Raw genomic sequence first — 16,698 nt, 5'->3', positions numbered from 1 at the left:
TATATATATATATATATGGAGCCTATCCCAGCTGTGTGTATATATATGAAACCATCATGAATGAAATTTTAAATAAAAGTAAAATAGGAAACTTAGTCATTTGAAAATTGAGAAACACAATACCTTCTTTTTCTTCTTCTTGTCCCTTTTCTTCTTTTTCTTTTTATCATTTTCACTGTCAGAAGATGATGATGATGATGATGATGACGAAGAGCTATCTGAAGAAGAGGAGCTGGAGTCCTGTGACCAATCCACAGGACAAAAGTATTCACATATAAATTTATTTCTGTCTTTCCAGAATTAATACACACATATCAGGCATGTGACACACATCATCCTCGTTCTCAGAAGACGAGCTATCAGATGAGGAAGAAGAATCCTTGGATGGAGGAAGCATAACAGACATTGGGATTGGGTATAGGAATTTCTTCTAGTCTGCTTGAACAGCTAGCTGTTATTGTACAATTTCCTGTTTTACACGTTTGGCAAAATTCCACATACCTTCTTCATCTTCTTGTCCTTCTTTTTCTTTTTCTTGTCATCTTCATCATCTGAAGAGCTGAAATCCTGAAACAAGTAAAGAAAAAACACAAAGTTTGACAGCAGTCCAAGGCATAAAATTATACATTTAAGTTCTTTATTACCTTGCCCAGGTCCTCTGTAGGCTTGATTTGGCCATCAGGACCTGTTAAGTTTAAATAGAACATAATCTAGTGTATTAATTTCATCACTGTGGGAAAATACACACACACATGTAAACAGCCAGTCTATTATGACCACAGAATTTGGGATTATAGGACCACTTGGGACATACTGAACACGCTCTATACAAAGTAAACCAAGACACCAGCCACAAGCTAGCTTTGTGAGCTGACTGCAGAGCGAGTGTGCAAAAAGCAAAAAAAGACAAATTAAATCAACTACTCACTGGGCATAATTGACAGACTCATCAAAGAGAGACTTTCAAATAATCCATCAGCAGAAGTCTAAAACCAGCTGCAATTGTGAAATATTGTGAATCACCTACCAGCCTGAACTATGACGACATTGTCATGGATATACTCTTTCCCCTCATCTTTTTTCTTCTTCTTTTTCTTCTTCTTCTTTTCATCCTGCAAGAAAATGTTGAATAGAAGCTCAGGCTCTGGCTTTCTTCTACAGCATATCTTTTGTCCCACACAGTCATGGCAGATGACCGCCCCTCCCTGAGCCTGGTTCTACCAGAGGTTTCTTCCTGTTGAAAGAGAGTTTTTCCTTCCCACTGTTGCCAAGTGTTTGCTCATACGGGGTCGTTTTGACTGTTGGGTTTTCTCTGTATTTATTGGGGGGTCTTTACCTTACAACATAAAGCTCCTTGAGCTGAATGTTTGTTGTGATTTGGTGTTATATAAATAAAATGAAATTGAAATTGATTAGTAATATGTGGGGTATTTTCGTTTTAAAAACAGATACATGACTTACAGTCACGACAGGCTGTGTGAGAAGCAAAATACATCAGTGTCACTGGGTGTGCTCCTCTCAGACTCAGCCTGTTGCTGCTATAATGCTTATATAGCGATTATATCACAGTAAAGCTCATCAGTTGGTCAGTCTCATTAGAAATGATCCAGTAGGTGGTAAACTGGTTGCTGCTTGGAAAAATACAACCTTGACGTATCTTTGACCTTTGTCTTTTTTTTTTTTAAATCTTAAAATCTTACAAGAGCAAAGTCACTTGCTTTTACACTCCTGTCATCATGTGCGGTCATCTAAATGTTAACACTGCAAAACTGGACTAGACTGGCATTGATAATCATTGCATACTCGTTAGTTTATTCTTTGAGCTATTTTGAATGCACAAAGTGTTGCCAAAGTTGGTATGGTAAAGACTGACACACTCATCCCTCAGCTTGCTAAAAGACAGGATAAAAGAGCTGTTTTTAGATCCCAGCCTAAATATTCTCTTGAACAGACCACATAGTTAGAGAATATCCTCACCTAAGGCGGTTGCATAATTAAGAGGGACCATCACCCCATCTGAGCAGATTTGAAAGCGCTTTGCACAGATTTTTTTCTGAAGGATTTATGTGAACAAAACTGCAAAACTCTTGAAGGGTAAATCAAGAGTGGTGCACATTCCTAATCGAGCATCAAGACAGCTATAAATAATTACTGCAAGCAGCGTTGTCATGACCAAGTCATGTGATGTCAGCACTTGGCGAATGACATAATCAAAGCGTGTTTGGCGCTGCATGGAAGCAATATTTTTCTGCTTTTGAAAAAGCAAACACAGCCCATGGAAACTATGAGGGAAAGCCTGGATTCTCCTAAAAACAGACTCTATTTATAAAGTGGATCTACTAGAGATAATGACATATGATTTCACACTTTGAAATCAAATCAGATAAGTCACATCAGAAAGTAGCCACATCTTCAGATTCATTATATTAGAATTGAGGGTTGCACATGAGCTATCAATCACTGTAGCCTGCTTAGGGAGGGACCTGCCTTGTTGAAGCTTCTGATTTCTAGGGTCTGCTGTTGTCTGTCTGGCATCAACACACCAAGTTCAAAAGAGGACTTAAGGACTTCAGAAGAAAAAAAATCTTTGGATGCTTGAGTCTACTAAGACCAAAAAAAAAAAAGCCTAGCAAATTAAGCCTAAGGAGCAAAGAGTTTCTTGCAAAAAACAAACAAAAAAAAGGTTTCTGAAAGATCCCCAAAGTGTCACCATCAGGTCTGCCGTTGAGTGCAGCTGCGTCAGAGTGCGTGCATGTGGGTGTGCCAGGAAAATGCTTTTGTCAGTTTATCAGCAAAACTGCTGTTTACCAGTAAACATAGAAGCATAGAAGCAACCAGGAACTAAACACTCTTTACAGATGCATCAGCACTGTAAAGTAGTACTCAGAGACGATATGAGGCAATCATTATGAAAGAGGAAGATGAGCTGGATGCAGAAGTTTCAGCATGATCCTAACTGCTCTAAGATGGTTATTCTGCCATGCTGATTATTGAAAAAGCTCATGTTCTTCGTGAGGTTGTTCAAACATACCATCAATATTTGTTGACTGCATTTACTTGTCCTTGATCAGCACACGCCAATCTCCAACTTACCTCACTATCACTGTCTGAGGAGCTACTAGAAGAAGAGGAGGAAGAGGAGGAGGAGGAGGACGAAGATGAAGAGCAACTGGAGCTCTGTTGGAAAAAAAAAACAGGAAAGTTAATGCTTAACTCTGTGTAGATCTTAAAACAAGTTTATATGCACAGTCACAGTTGTGTTGATGAAGGTATTCGTGAGAATGAATGAGTCCCTCCTAACACACCCAGGGTAGTTTTGTCATATGACAGCAGGTTTTGTGGTTGGTTGCATAAGGGAGAGTTCCTTCAGGCACTTGACAACATACACAAAGGAAAACTTCACAAGCAAGCAAACTATTCTAGCTATGTCATTAAACACTACAGGCAAAAAGTGACAGGTGAGCCACATGAAGAACAAATAGTTCCATTCCTCTCCTGTTTGACTGGTTCTCACTGGATGCAGCCTAAACTGTACTCCATTCCTCTGTAAGATTTCAGCTCCACCTGTGCTCCAATCAGAGTAACATCATAAATTAGCTGCAGTGGTATCCTGGGGGTGCGGTCACCTCAGGCCCTGGACCTGTGTTCCCTGGGCTGCAGGGGAGGTGTAGGGAACTGGGGTGCCTAGTGAGCCAGTAGCTAGCTGGCTCTCTTCCTCCGGGTGGTAGTCTTCTGCCTCCCGGTCTTATTTATCCCGACCCTTCCCCCCCTCCCACTCAGTTAAACATCACATTATGCACACGTAGGTTCTTGGGGGAGGGGGGCTCGTGCTGCAGTGAGTGGGGCCACCTCTTTGGCTCTGCTCGCTGTGCTGCGTGATGTCCCACTCCTCCTTTTTTAACTGCATTATACAGTTCACAACACATCATACTACATATAGGGCCTTGGGGGGCAGGTGTATCACACAGTGGTTAGTGGGTGGCACTGCTGAGGTAGCCCCACTTGTCTGTTCACTGCTGCTTACTCCTCAATTTTATTTACATTTTAGACATTGAGGGCCTTGGGGGGGGCAGTGTGGATGGGCGCTGTTATTCAGTGCTCATATTACATCTGTCCCTCCAATTTTAATAGCACTGCAGTTTTCACACAACCATACACACTCTTCTCAGTACATACACTCACATCTCCCCCCACACGCTGAGTGGGAGGAGGGGGCGGGCGGGTCTTCTCACACCCCAGTTTCATGCACCCCGCCTGGGATGGGGAATGGCTCGTTGTTCGGGGCTGGGTTGGCTGCTTCCCAGGGTTGCCGCTGGCTCTGTGCTGGTGCCCGCTCTACCACACTAGGTGTCCATGTGTGTTACATGTGTGTGAGCATGAGTGTGTGACTGGTGCATGTGGATGTGCATGTGTGTGTGTGTGTGTGCATGTGTGTGTATGAGTGAACGACTGGTGCGTGTGTGTGTGGACAGCTGGGCCTGGGTCTGTGGCTTGCCAAGCCCTGGCACCTGTGGGATGCGGAGGGCGGGAGTTACCCGTCCCTACCGCTCCACGCTGCTCCCCACTGGTCGTCACTGCCGCCCCTGGGGTGTGGACACCCGTGGGTCCTGGGGTGTGTGGCCAGATGTCTCGGCGTGGTTTTTGACCTGCTCCCTTGGCCTGGGGGTGGCTTGGGCCTCTTTGGCGTGTGGGGGGGCTCTGCCGGGTGTCGGGCTGCTCTTGGGCGCTTGGGGCCTCGGGGACCGTGTGCTCGGCTCGTGCTGGGGGTGCCGGCCTGCTGGGGGGTGGGCTGCTCGTCGCCTCTGGCTCTCTGGACTCTTGCCCTTTGACCATGGGGGCTCCGTCTGTGGTCTCCCTCCTTCCTCCTCTGGGGAGTGCACGCGGTTGCCATCAGGATGTGTGGCCTCAGGTCTTCTGAGCTCCTGGGCTGTGGATGGCCTGGGTCCCATTGGTCCTTCCCTATTTGCCTCTGGATCACGGGGGGCATGGTTGCAGTTTCTTGCCCTCATTATTGAGTACATTGCATGACAGAGGCGCATACACACACATTACTACAAACAATAAAATTGTGTGTATGTGTTTGTATATGTATGTGCATGTGGGTGTGTGTATGGATGTGAGTGTGAGTATATCGACTTTTCTTTGATTTCTTTCTTTTTTTTTTTTTCTTCCTTCTTTCCTTTTGCCGCCCCCACCCTTCTCCCCAGGACCTTTTGTTCTTGCCCCTTCCTTGTTGCCTGTCAGACTTGGCATAAATAACTAAATAAAAATATAAATAAATAAAAATACAAACATTAACAAGAATAGCCTATAGAAACTTATAGAGCTGTTCTTGTTAAAGCAAATATGTTTGGTACATCAGTGCATTCGGATCATCATTCCGATTGTGAAAAATGCCAGACATGACAGGCTAAAAAAAAACTAGCTGCAGAGTCGTCTTACTACATAACAGAAAAGACTGAACAAAATCCTATCATAGTCTGTCCCATCTTCATCAGTGGTCCTTTAATGAGCTCTGTGACACTTACTTTCTTCTTCTTCTTCTTCTTCTTCACCTTCTTCTTCTTTTTTTCTTTCTTGCCAATGCCCTCATCTTCACTGTCTGGAGAGCTATCAAAGGAATACAATTCCTGGTAAACACAAAAGAGAAAGTAGATCTATCATCTTTGTTGGGAAATTGAACATATGAACAGAACTGATATCTTGTCAGGTTGAGAAGTCACGTGGGGATGCATTCAAATGTTTGCTTTGTGTCTTCAGCTCGCCTCATCTCCTGCTCCTCCAGGTTTTTTAGATTGACTCTTGTCTCTTTTCTCAGCCTGATCTGCAGGCCCTGCTACCTCAGCAGGGGGTACTGCTGCAGGCTGGACACCTGGAGCTCCATCTGGAGCCAAAACAGTTCAGGAGAGAAGTGTTATGGATGTCCAAGTGAACGACATCAATTACTCTAATATTACACTTTTATAAATTCTGAATATCTCAGCTAGTGAGTTTTTTTGTATTTATAAACTTTTTGGAAGATGAAATAAAACGAGGGCACTGCATGCCCGCACTTCCTTGTTATGGAACTTCCTTAAATTGAGGAATTAAAAATCAGATACCAAGAGCCACCAAAGCTAAAAATTGTGCCTGCATACACTTTTTGGCCATAAATCCAGTGAATAATCTACTTACTAGCAACTGAGGAAAGTGCCACCACACCTTTCACGAACGTTATTTTTTTATTAACTTTAAAAAGCCTTTGCTTTCTATAAACACGTTCCACTAATATAACAAGACCCATGACAAGCAGAACGAATGGATCCGTTGCTTTCTTCCCGCAGTTATTAGTGTGCAGATTTATGAAGGGCCGCATAAAGAACATTTTAAATTGCGCATTATGAGAAAAAAAAAAGTCGAAATGTGAAGTTTGAAATTGTCAAACCACTCCCACGACTGCCACACTCTCTACAAAATACTTCGGTCAAACGAATTAGTGAAACACCTTGATCAGCTGTCGTATTATATCTTGTACGGTATGAGATCCCCTCTGTACTGCACCAAAGTGTAACCATCGATATCCTTGCAACTTGACACCTATTTCAGTTCGCAAAACTCCAGCCAACTCTAGAAAGTTTACTCATCACCGCAGTGTGTTCATGTGCCAAAAGAGAAATCATTTTCTTGTTACTAAAAAACAGTTTCTGAAGTACGAATGCACTGACTCATCTTCACTGCGGTCAAGTGAGCCGTCAATTCACTTACATATAGTATGCTGTAGAGAGTATAGCAGCCGTGGTAGTTGTTTGACTTGAATGGAAAACGTCTTTCTCCACATTTAGACTTTTTTCTCAAAATGCACAATATTTTTTTTTTTTCTTAATGTGGCCCTAGTACTCCTTCGTACAGATAAAAGAAATGCAAATTAGCAGAAAAATCAAACCGTCACTTATCGAACTATAAAAGAAAAAGGCATCCCATTAAGCAAACAGCAAACCTTTGGGAAGGGTGGAGTCCATCTCGGTCCTAATCTCTCAACTGGAACCCAGCTCAATGCGTACAAACCTACCTGATCAGATTTATAACAGCGTGGGTGTGGAGCTCAAGGGTGGGGTAAGAGGTAAGGTGTCGGGATGGCCAAAAGCGGGCACAAGTTTCAAAGTAAAGTTTTGAAAGCAGCTTTCTTGCGGCGCATTTTATTGTTAGCACGTATTTGCTTGAGAGGCTGGTTTAGCTGTGCAAACTGGCTACACTAGTTTTACGACTGGATTGCATTGCGTGCATGAATTTAAAAGTCGGACATCATTGCAGGAGAAAAGTAGCCAGTGCTCCGGTGACTTGCAGTCAGGGGAGACAGGTGAGGCAGTGCCTCAGCTGTCATCAAATAAAATATTAACAATGATAAGAGAAAACACATTTGACCACTTGAATGTTCTATAGAACTGTTTTATAAAACTGTTTTCTGAAGTATTTCAACACGTGAATGGTCAAAATCGCGGAATTTACACACTGCCTGTTCAAACACATGGAAGAATGTGGGGCTAGGCAGTGCAGTGCTGTGTCTCACCTCTGGTGGCGCTGTGTCACAAACGAAGCAGGCGGTTGGCACATGCCCGGTGCTGTCTCTCTTCATGTCGCCAATATACATGTTTGATTACACATGTGCTACACATGCTGATGTTCCACAGTCTGTCTAATAGTCCACTGAATGTATGTGACATCTAACAGGTCGAATTAGTGAATGATCAAAACAGGTTAACAATGCATGGCACCACAATTTAGGAAGTTATAAGTTAACTACATATTGTGCGCCCTTTTGCTGTTTATTTTTTTCCCCTTTGGTTTTTATCTCTGAGTGTATGCTTTTGTTTCTTTATGTTCTGTGGTTATTTGTTACTTTTGTAGATACGTTCTATCTGAAGTTGTGTAAGATCTTAATAGTTAAGCTATATTTGATATTTAATTTGATGATTTATACATTTTTGTCTAATAAAGCTCAAAAAAAAAAAAGGTATTTTGGGCAGGGTATCAGCAGTTCTGCCCTGATGGTCTGTCAGTTATGGTTGTTTGTGGATGAAGCTACAAACCAAAAATGTCACAGAAAAGACCTGTCCCTCTGGGGCAGAGAGGAAAAAGAGAAGATTACACATATCTCTACATATAAGTTACATTTTTGTGCAGATCTCTATCTCTCTCTCTCTCTCTCTCTCTCTCTCTATATATATATATATATATATATATATATATATATATATATATATATATATTTATATATATACACACACACACGCACACACACACACAGACTGAGGCCTTTCGTGGGTCCCCGAGCCTCGTGTTTGAGCCCCCTGACCGTTCTCCGTTTGTTCCTTCATCGTTTCCGTAGTTCAGCAGCTCAGTGAAGTCAGCTACAAAGACTACAGTCCTGACTTCCGGGAATCGTTTTAAATAAAGGGGAAAATGGAGTGCCGCAATACGGCTAGGTTAATAATAAAAAAAAATAATAAAATACTTTCGTTCAAACAATTTTAAAGTTTCATCTGAAATAAAACTAATGAAAAACGAAAAAGAAAAGAGAACGTGCTTATTTACCGATAAGGTCAATTCGAGCTGAGTCAGCAGTTCTACTTTGAAATTTCTACGGAAGTATTTATAAGTGTAACTTGACGTGTGTATGTTAAACGCTGGCGAAGGATGGAATTACGCTTTCTTTTATTAATTACGTTTTGGCGTGTTAAATCCTGAGCTTGTCTCGCCAGTTTGACTTTTTAATTTTGACAGTTTGACTCAGCTGACGGTCGCTTACTGCGGGGAAGACCGCGGCCGGTTACTTTGAGCCTCGTCCGCACGTCTCTCCGCTCCTCTGTCATGTTTCTTTACCCAACACGGTTTGTGTTTTGGGGGATTTTAAAGGGTCTCTCCTTCTTAGTCGGTCGCGCTGTAGTTGGAGGATCAAAGTTAAGCTATGAGTGCTAGTTAAACCTGAATGACTGAGTGGTCGTTATCATGCCGAGTGAAGCGGCGTCGCCTCCGCTGACAGTGACCGTGCTGGCAGCGCTGTGGGTCAGTTTGGGTCGATGCGGTGTTTTCGGATCTCCGGGGCAAGGATGTGATGATGGAAAGGTACAATCTCAATATCCTTGTGTCTGTTGGTGTACACGACACCCGCGTTTCAATTCATGTGGTTTATAATAAGTTGTTAGTGGTTAAAAGGCACTATTCCGTGTGTGTGTGTGTGTGTGTGTGTGTGTGTGTGTGTGTGTGTGTGTGTGTGATAGCTCTCTTTGGACAGGGACCTGCCTGCAGATGCTGTTAATTGGGACTGTGCTTTGTCTGCATGGCCAGAGTCTACTCAGGTAACCGTGGACAAATCATACACCGGTAATCTAACACATTACCACCATAGTCACAGCGGCTCAGACTGGGTGGAGTGAGCTGCATCACACCGGGTGGCAGGAAGTTCAAACAATGATAGGAACGAGATTGCTGTGATTAACCCTGTACATAGAGCAAATAAGCGCATAAAGCTACTTCGTCCTACAGCTTCACACTGCTGCATGTGGTTGTCAGTTGTTCAGGCTGCTTTGTTCCCAGTTTCCTGAATGTTTGGTTTAATTTCTGTTTACAGAGACTTCCGAGTATTGACACAGTGTATGATCCTGAGGTGAGTAAACACCGGGTAGTTTACTTAAGAATCTCATATCTGGAGTTTTTACACAACCTTTGGCCCTGCAAGCATAAAGCATTGCGTGAATGTCTCCTAAAATCTGAGTACAGGGGAATAGTGCTCCAAACACGCCAGATTCATAGTTCACAAATCTGAAGTCAGTCCATCCTTCTATTTTCTTAACCACTTTTCTCAGGTAGGGTCCTGAGGGAGCTGGAGCCTATCCCAGCTGACATGTGAATGAAATAGAAATGAAATCTTTAGCCTGCTGATGTGTTAATTGCTGAAGATTCAGTCTCAGTTAACTAAATTAGATTCTTTGCTCAGTAAAACTAATTTGTGTGAAATTTAGTAGAAGCTGACTTTGTACTTGTCTTGTGCGCTCAATGTTTTCACTTCAGCCGGCCAGGCAGATATGCATGGATAAACCCATCTCCTACTATCATCGCATTCCCAACAGGTGAGTGAACGGTTGGCCAAACAATCAATTCTTTTGTTACGAGCAGCTGACAAACACACAGATTGGTATTCCACTTTCCTTTAAGATTGTTTTACTGCATTAAAGCAATCCACGTACAGTCACTGGCCACTTTATTAGGCGCACTTTGGTAATACAGACTTGGAGCGCCTTTTGCCTTCTTTATGACACATCTCCAACAAGATGATGAAACATTTCTCAAAGCATGCCAAGAAAATATCCCCCACACCGTTACACCACCAGGGGCTTGAAACATTGATTCAAGGCAGGATGGATCCACGCTTTCATGTCGTTTACACCAAATTCTGACCGTACCATCTGAATGTCGCAGCAGAAATGGAGACTCAGAAGACCAGGCAGTGTTTTCCAGTCTTCTGTTGTGCAACTTTGGTGAGCTCGTGTTACTTGTAGCCTGAGTATCCTGTGCTTAACTGACAGGAGTTGCTCCTGTGCTGCTGTAGCTCACCTGCTTCAAGGTTTAACATGTTGTATGTTCAGAGATCAACTTCTGCATACATGTAACAAGTAGTCATTTGAGTTACAGTTGCCTTCACATGAGCTCAAAGTTCTCTGGCCATTCTCCTCAACGAGACCTTTCCACCCAGAGAACTGCCGCTCACTGGATAGTTTCTCTTTCTTTAGACCATTCTCTAGAAACCCTAGAGATAGTTGTGTGGGAAAATCCCACTAGATCAGCAGTTTGTGAAATACTAAAAACAGAAAGCCAGTCTGGCACCAACAACAATGCCACAGTTAAAGTCACTTGAATCACCTGACGCTTGGTTTAAACTAGCAGCTCACTTTGACCATGTCTACGTGCCTAAATGAACTGAGCTGCTGCCTCGTGTGAGTTCACAAAGCGGTTGAACATGTGTACCCAATGAAGTGGCTGGCGAGTGGATGTTAGGGCTTTTGAAGACATTAAAGCCGTGCTTCTGTATTTCTGCTGTAGTGGAGAGTACAGACCAGTAAGAGCAGAGAGTGGAGAGTACCTGTACTGCCCTCCTCAGCGGTGGCTCAATAACTTGCGGGTAAGTTGCACGATCACACGTTTGGTGCTTCCTCCGTCTTTGCATCTCCTGTCACATCACTTTGTCAGCTCAGTACTGTCATCAGAGAGATGTGTGTATATTCAGGATACTAGTGAAGAGACTGAGCTTTTTGTGTAGTAATTTCAGCACGTGTATTTTTCAGTACTCAAGTCACACACAGATTGGTCTTTATTTACCTTAGCAGTTCTTTATTTGTAGCAGGTGTTATAACTGAGTTGACCCTTTATATCCAAGTCCCTAGTCATGTTTAGGTATGATGCCCACCTCATAAATCTCTCACACACACACACACACACACTCTTGTATGCCCTGTTAAAGTCACTGTAGCAACCTGTTAATACTGAGAGGGAGGCATCTTCGGTTTGTCTGCAAAGCTGTTCTAACAGCAGCTGTGGACTGCTGATATGAACAGACTGATCCGTATTAGCGTTCCATCATTTAGGTACTGTAAAATCAAATTATCCTTGTGATGTGTTTGCCTTATTCTTCGCGCTGCAGCCCTGGCGATGTCTGACAGAAAGTAGAGAACAAATATAAACCTAGATTTTACATTGGCATATAGGCTTACTTGGAAATCTATTTTCCTTATTGGTGTTTATGAGGGACAGAAAAAGACTTTGGATGGTCCCTCAAAGCTAAAAATGAGATCTTATTATCTACCCGCTGAGGTCCATGGGATCTTCTGAGAACCCAGATGTAAACATGAAGGTACCACACTAAGCCCCAAATCCAGCTTTATATTACAGGCCTCTGACACTGTAAACATAATGAAACAAAGTACAGTTCATTATGGCTAAATGTGGATAGCATGTTAATGTCTGTGCATAAACCTGAAACTTCTTGGACATCCATCCATTTCTTTATTCAGTTCTGGGTGGCTGGAATAAAATCACTTGAGTATGATAAATCTTGATGAAAGTTGAGTGGAAAATGCTGTGGTGATGGTAGGTGATGGGGGAAGTTTTGGTCATGTGAACCTTTCTGTATTTTGTAGCATGGAGCTGCCGTTTTGCTCTACCATCCGTGCGCCCCGCTCCAAGAGCGTCACATCCTGTCCAGCTTGGCTCGCACCTGTCTGCCACACTACATCCTGACCCCACACCCACAGCTCAATAAACACATGGTAAGAAACACTTTTGCTTTCATTAACCTTTGATCTCATTGGAACATCTGGGACAATTAAAGATGTAATCTGATACCACTGTTTCAGAATTGAGCTTAAGGTCTTTGAGTGCTACAAAATGCAGAAACATTGCCTGCTGTTAGAAGATCTTTGGTGGTGTTGCCTTGTCATTAAACTGTCACTTGTTAGTGAAAATGTCTTTTTAAGAGCACTAACGAACATGCCGTGAATTACAAGATAAGCTTTTAGAATCTGGGAGAAAGGGAGTGACAGTGTCCTCTCTCTGCTCTGTGTTCAGCCTGTAGCTTTGGTGTCCTGGGGTCGCACCTTGGAGCTGTCCACCGCGGCCTCTTTAGACATCTGTGGTTGGCTGGAGATCACACAGACTTCAAGAAAAGAGTCTGATGGTGCGACTCCGATGAGGACGTACACCCTGCTGATGACCTGGTCAGCAGAGGCGCATCGGCTGGAAGAAACCACAAAAATGAAGGTTCACTTATGACTGAGCTGATTTTTTTTTTTTTTTTTTTTTTTTTTTTTTTTTTGTTAAATTATGATGTTTATTTAGATACAGCCAAGTAAAACCAATAAAAAACAGTAATTTCAGGAGTGTGGTATAACTAACATTGGAGTAACTGCTATCCCCAGGATTCCCTGAGGCAGTGTTGTAAGCAGACCATCTGTTCTCTGCTAAGTGGAGCCACAGAGGCACAACAAGAGCCCAGCATGAAGGTCGAACGCTCGAAACAAATGAAAGTGGGAAGCAAAAGCAGGCGGATGAGAGCTGCTTTTACAGACTTTAGAGATGGTCAGAATATCAGCAGCAAGCCTGGACCATCTGCAGAGTCTCTTCAAGTTAAAAGGAAACCCTTGGGTCTTTCTAGCCAAAGAGAAACTCCTCAGATCCAAAATCAAACTCAGAACCATGAACCCAGGCCCAAAGCTCCCTCTGGGTTAAATACATCTGAGACTGAGGATCAGAAAGGCAGGCTAATCCTACAGCCAGCACCACTGCAGCCCAGACCTGAACAATCTGACCTCAGAAGCCTGAACCACTTTGCTGTTTCTGGAAGTGGCGTGAGCAATAAACAAAACCATACTGACAGGCCTGAAGCCCAGACCCTCAGTTTTAAAGATGATGGTACAGTTAAACAGAAGGAAACAGACTCTGCTAAACACAACATCAAAGTGGACAACACTAAAGAGAAAAACCTTATTAAGGACCGCACAACTGATGGCAACATGAAGGAGAATGAAGTTGTAGATGTAAAAGAGAGAGAGCTGGAGCATACGCAGATCCACAGCGCCGTGCACTCTCACCACAAAAGCGAAAGCACTGCCTCAGACTCTGTGTTCAAACCCCAGTCAGAGGATCAGCCACAACAGCACCCACACCCACACAACAGCCGTGATTGCAACAGCTGCACACCAGGTGAACACTGTGACTGCACCAAGGCCTCTGAAGCTGAGGCCCAAGCTGCTGCTGTAGGTAACGGGTTGCAGAGGACCCCGAGGACGGACGAGGCGGTGTGGGCAGCTGCAGCGCTGGGCTTCCTGCTGGTTCTCCTTGCTCTGTCAGTGCTTCACACTCGCCTGTACCGCCACTGGAGGACCACGCCGAGCCTTTACTGGCATGACCCAAGCCAGGACTACGACAGTGTCGCAGGTAGGTGGTCATCAGGGATGATGACAAGAGCTTTTATTGATTACATTAACTAATGAGGTCTTCCTTGGATTATGCCCCAATAAAATTCCAGTGATTTCTGGAAAATAAACTTTTCCTGTTTAGGTGGAGCTTACAAGCCAGCCTTATTTCTGTTTTGTTTGTGTGTTTTTTTTTTTTTTTTTCCTCTTTTTCCAGATGTGATCCGCAGAAGGTTGCGAATTGCAAAGAGACGGCGGAAAAGGGGCAGGAGGCAGGAATGCGTTCTCCTGCCAAGTTCCTCTAGCTCCGATGAACACCCATAGAACAATCAAAGAAACATCCCCAAGACTGTCCACAGTGAACTCAAGTGGCGATGTGAAGAGGAGACCCGAGGGGGAAAAAAAAAAGAGACTCTTAAGCCTTAAATGTTTTTTATAAATAGTTTTATAGTAATTAGTTGCTTTTAACTGCGGTTTTTTTTTTTTTTTTGTATGTGAAATGTAAGTTGCTGTTGTAAGCAACAAAATCAGACATTAATTCTCTTTGAAAGAGGAGTGCCCAAGTTTCTAAACTCTGGAGGTACAGTGACGTTTTATGCTTGCTGAATACGAGCACGTGCTGCCCAGCCACGATGAAAATCAGGCAGTCACACCTGATCCAAACGCTGATAGAGAGAAGAGAGTGTTAGGCATAGATTTTCTAAATGACCTCAAATGTAGTTTTAGTATTTCTGCAGTTCACTATTTTTCCAGTTGAGGCATCAATAATAGATTAATCAGTTTAACTCGGGGGCAGCGGGGCCACACAGCAAGAAGACTCCATCTGGAGGGATGAGGACCCCTCTGTGTGGAGTTTGTGTGCTCTGACAGTTGGGGTGGGCTCCAGCACCACCAACACCACCACCCAACCCCAAACTGGATGAAGAATATCGCTCTGTTTTTCTGGAGAGTAAAGTGTTATCATGGAGGTGTAAAACTATGAGGGGTAGTCAGATTGTGTACTTAATATGGTACACAGCTCCATATTTATATTTTTCAGCTTGCTGATTTACACATCTGACAGTTTAAAATAATATTTGTAATGCAAAATAATGAAAAGGACAATAGATGCACTTTAAGTGTGAGATGATCAGGTTTTTTTTTTTTATCCCAGAAATACTGTACAGTATATTAAACGTGTTGCACTTGTGGCTGAATGTCAGTATGTTGAACTTTATGATGCAAATGACTTAAAGGCAGAAATATTGCCACACAATTGCAGTTTAGAGCAAACACCCATATATTAAAAAAAAAAAATTCAGGCAAACCCAGGACAATTAAATTGTTTTATTATTTTATTACAAATGTACAGCTTATGAGTTTCCATTACGATTGACCTTTTTAAGTCATTGTTTTCCCTACTTTATACAGTTTTTAATGTCTTCTGTTAAAAGATAACTCTCCCGTCTCCCAAACTGTTGAGCTGTGAAGAAACACCGGGACAGTGACAGCACAGGCAGCAGTGCCCCGTCACAGCTGAGAATCAGAAGTGTGTGTGTGTTTCATTCTGGCTGCTAGTTTAATGTTTGTACCTGTGCGTGGCTTGGTCCAACTGATAAGTTCAGGGTGAGTGATGTCAGAATGCATGTGCTAAATTCTGAACAGAATGAAGGCATATAAAGTTTGTAAAGTGTGACAAAACCGACGGAAGCAATAAACATTCACACTAGAGGCACCCTATGTAGTGTGCACTAACTCAGAGGACTCGGCCATGTGCGTTTGAGACCCGCCTCCTGATGGTTTGAGATGACTGTAGTGTTAAGCCCAAGTGCGCTTCAGACCATTCCCCATTCCCATATGCCAAATCCTATCCTGCACCCAATGTACTTGAACTAAGACCTTTGGGAGAGTGCAGTACATAATGTAGATCCTACTTCATCCAGCTGGTGTTTGAAAATAGTGCAACTAAGACCGAAGGAACCACTCAAATGAATCTGCTGTTCTCACGCTTCCCTTCCTGTGGATACGAGTAGGATCGTTAATATGTACAGTATGACTACATAGTAATACCACAGCGTAACCGTCTAACACTTAAACATCTACAAGTACATCAGGTGTCAAGTCTTAAGAGCTGAATGAAGATTTGGTGAACAGATGTCACGGCCTGAAGCCCATTTAGGCCAACGAATAGATAAATATCTCACAAACAAAACCTACAGCTTAATATAAAATATAGCATGAAAATATATGTTCATATATATATATATATATATTTATGGCTCTAGACTAAAACATGGGCAATCATGATTAAAGGGACAAGCTTTTCTGCTGGCCCCTGCGTGTGTCCGTATGTGTGGTAGTGTTTCTGTTGTATCAGCAGTCAGTACAAGATGACCGTAACTCAGCCAGTCATACAGGAGATGATGATGATGATGTGCAAAGGCATTCAATATCAAACAATGATAAAGTTCAAGAGTTTTCAACGCACAATCCAAATTTCCCCCGCAGAGACACGTGTGCAACTATGTCAAAGACAGAGTAACATGGACAGAAATCCCAAGTAGTGATCAGGGTAAAAAAAAAAAAAAAACATTAATAAAACACAAAATATTGGGGAAAACAAAAATGCAAAGAGAAATGAAGAAGTGGGGGTCAGGTGTCAGCTCAAAGTGTTTGGAGCCAATATGGATTTAAGATCTTGTAAAAAGGCAGCAAGACAAGATGAAAATTGAGATGCAACTGTAGTTTGATCTCATCCTTCAGTGTTTCAGGTGAG

The 16,698-nt window shown here is 42.8% G+C and overlaps 1 protein-coding gene across 1 annotated transcript; it reads left to right on the top strand.

The window, feature by feature from the left end:
- The first annotated feature begins 8,647 nt into the window (after positions 1–8,647).
- tp53i13 (tumor protein p53 inducible protein 13) lies at positions 8,648–15,541 on the top strand. Its single transcript, XM_030745377.1, has 9 exons — positions 8,648–9,102; positions 9,258–9,335; positions 9,608–9,643; positions 10,048–10,106; positions 11,077–11,155; positions 12,171–12,299; positions 12,598–12,789; positions 12,948–13,965; positions 14,161–15,541. Exons 1-9 carry the CDS (start codon positions 8,986–8,988, stop codon positions 14,265–14,267), a joined length of 1,815 nt encoding a protein of 604 aa, XP_030601237.1. The 5' UTR covers positions 8,648–8,985; the 3' UTR covers positions 14,268–15,541.
- The last annotated feature ends 1,157 nt before the right edge of the window (positions 15,542–16,698 follow it).

This window comes from Archocentrus centrarchus, chromosome 13, assembly GCF_007364275.1.
Source record: "Archocentrus centrarchus isolate MPI-CPG fArcCen1 chromosome 13, fArcCen1, whole genome shotgun sequence".
NCBI lineage: Eukaryota > Metazoa > Chordata > Actinopteri > Cichliformes > Cichlidae > Archocentrus > Archocentrus centrarchus.
The sequence above is the reverse complement of the archived record's forward strand: the minus strand, read 5'-3'. Positions and strand labels throughout refer to the sequence as shown.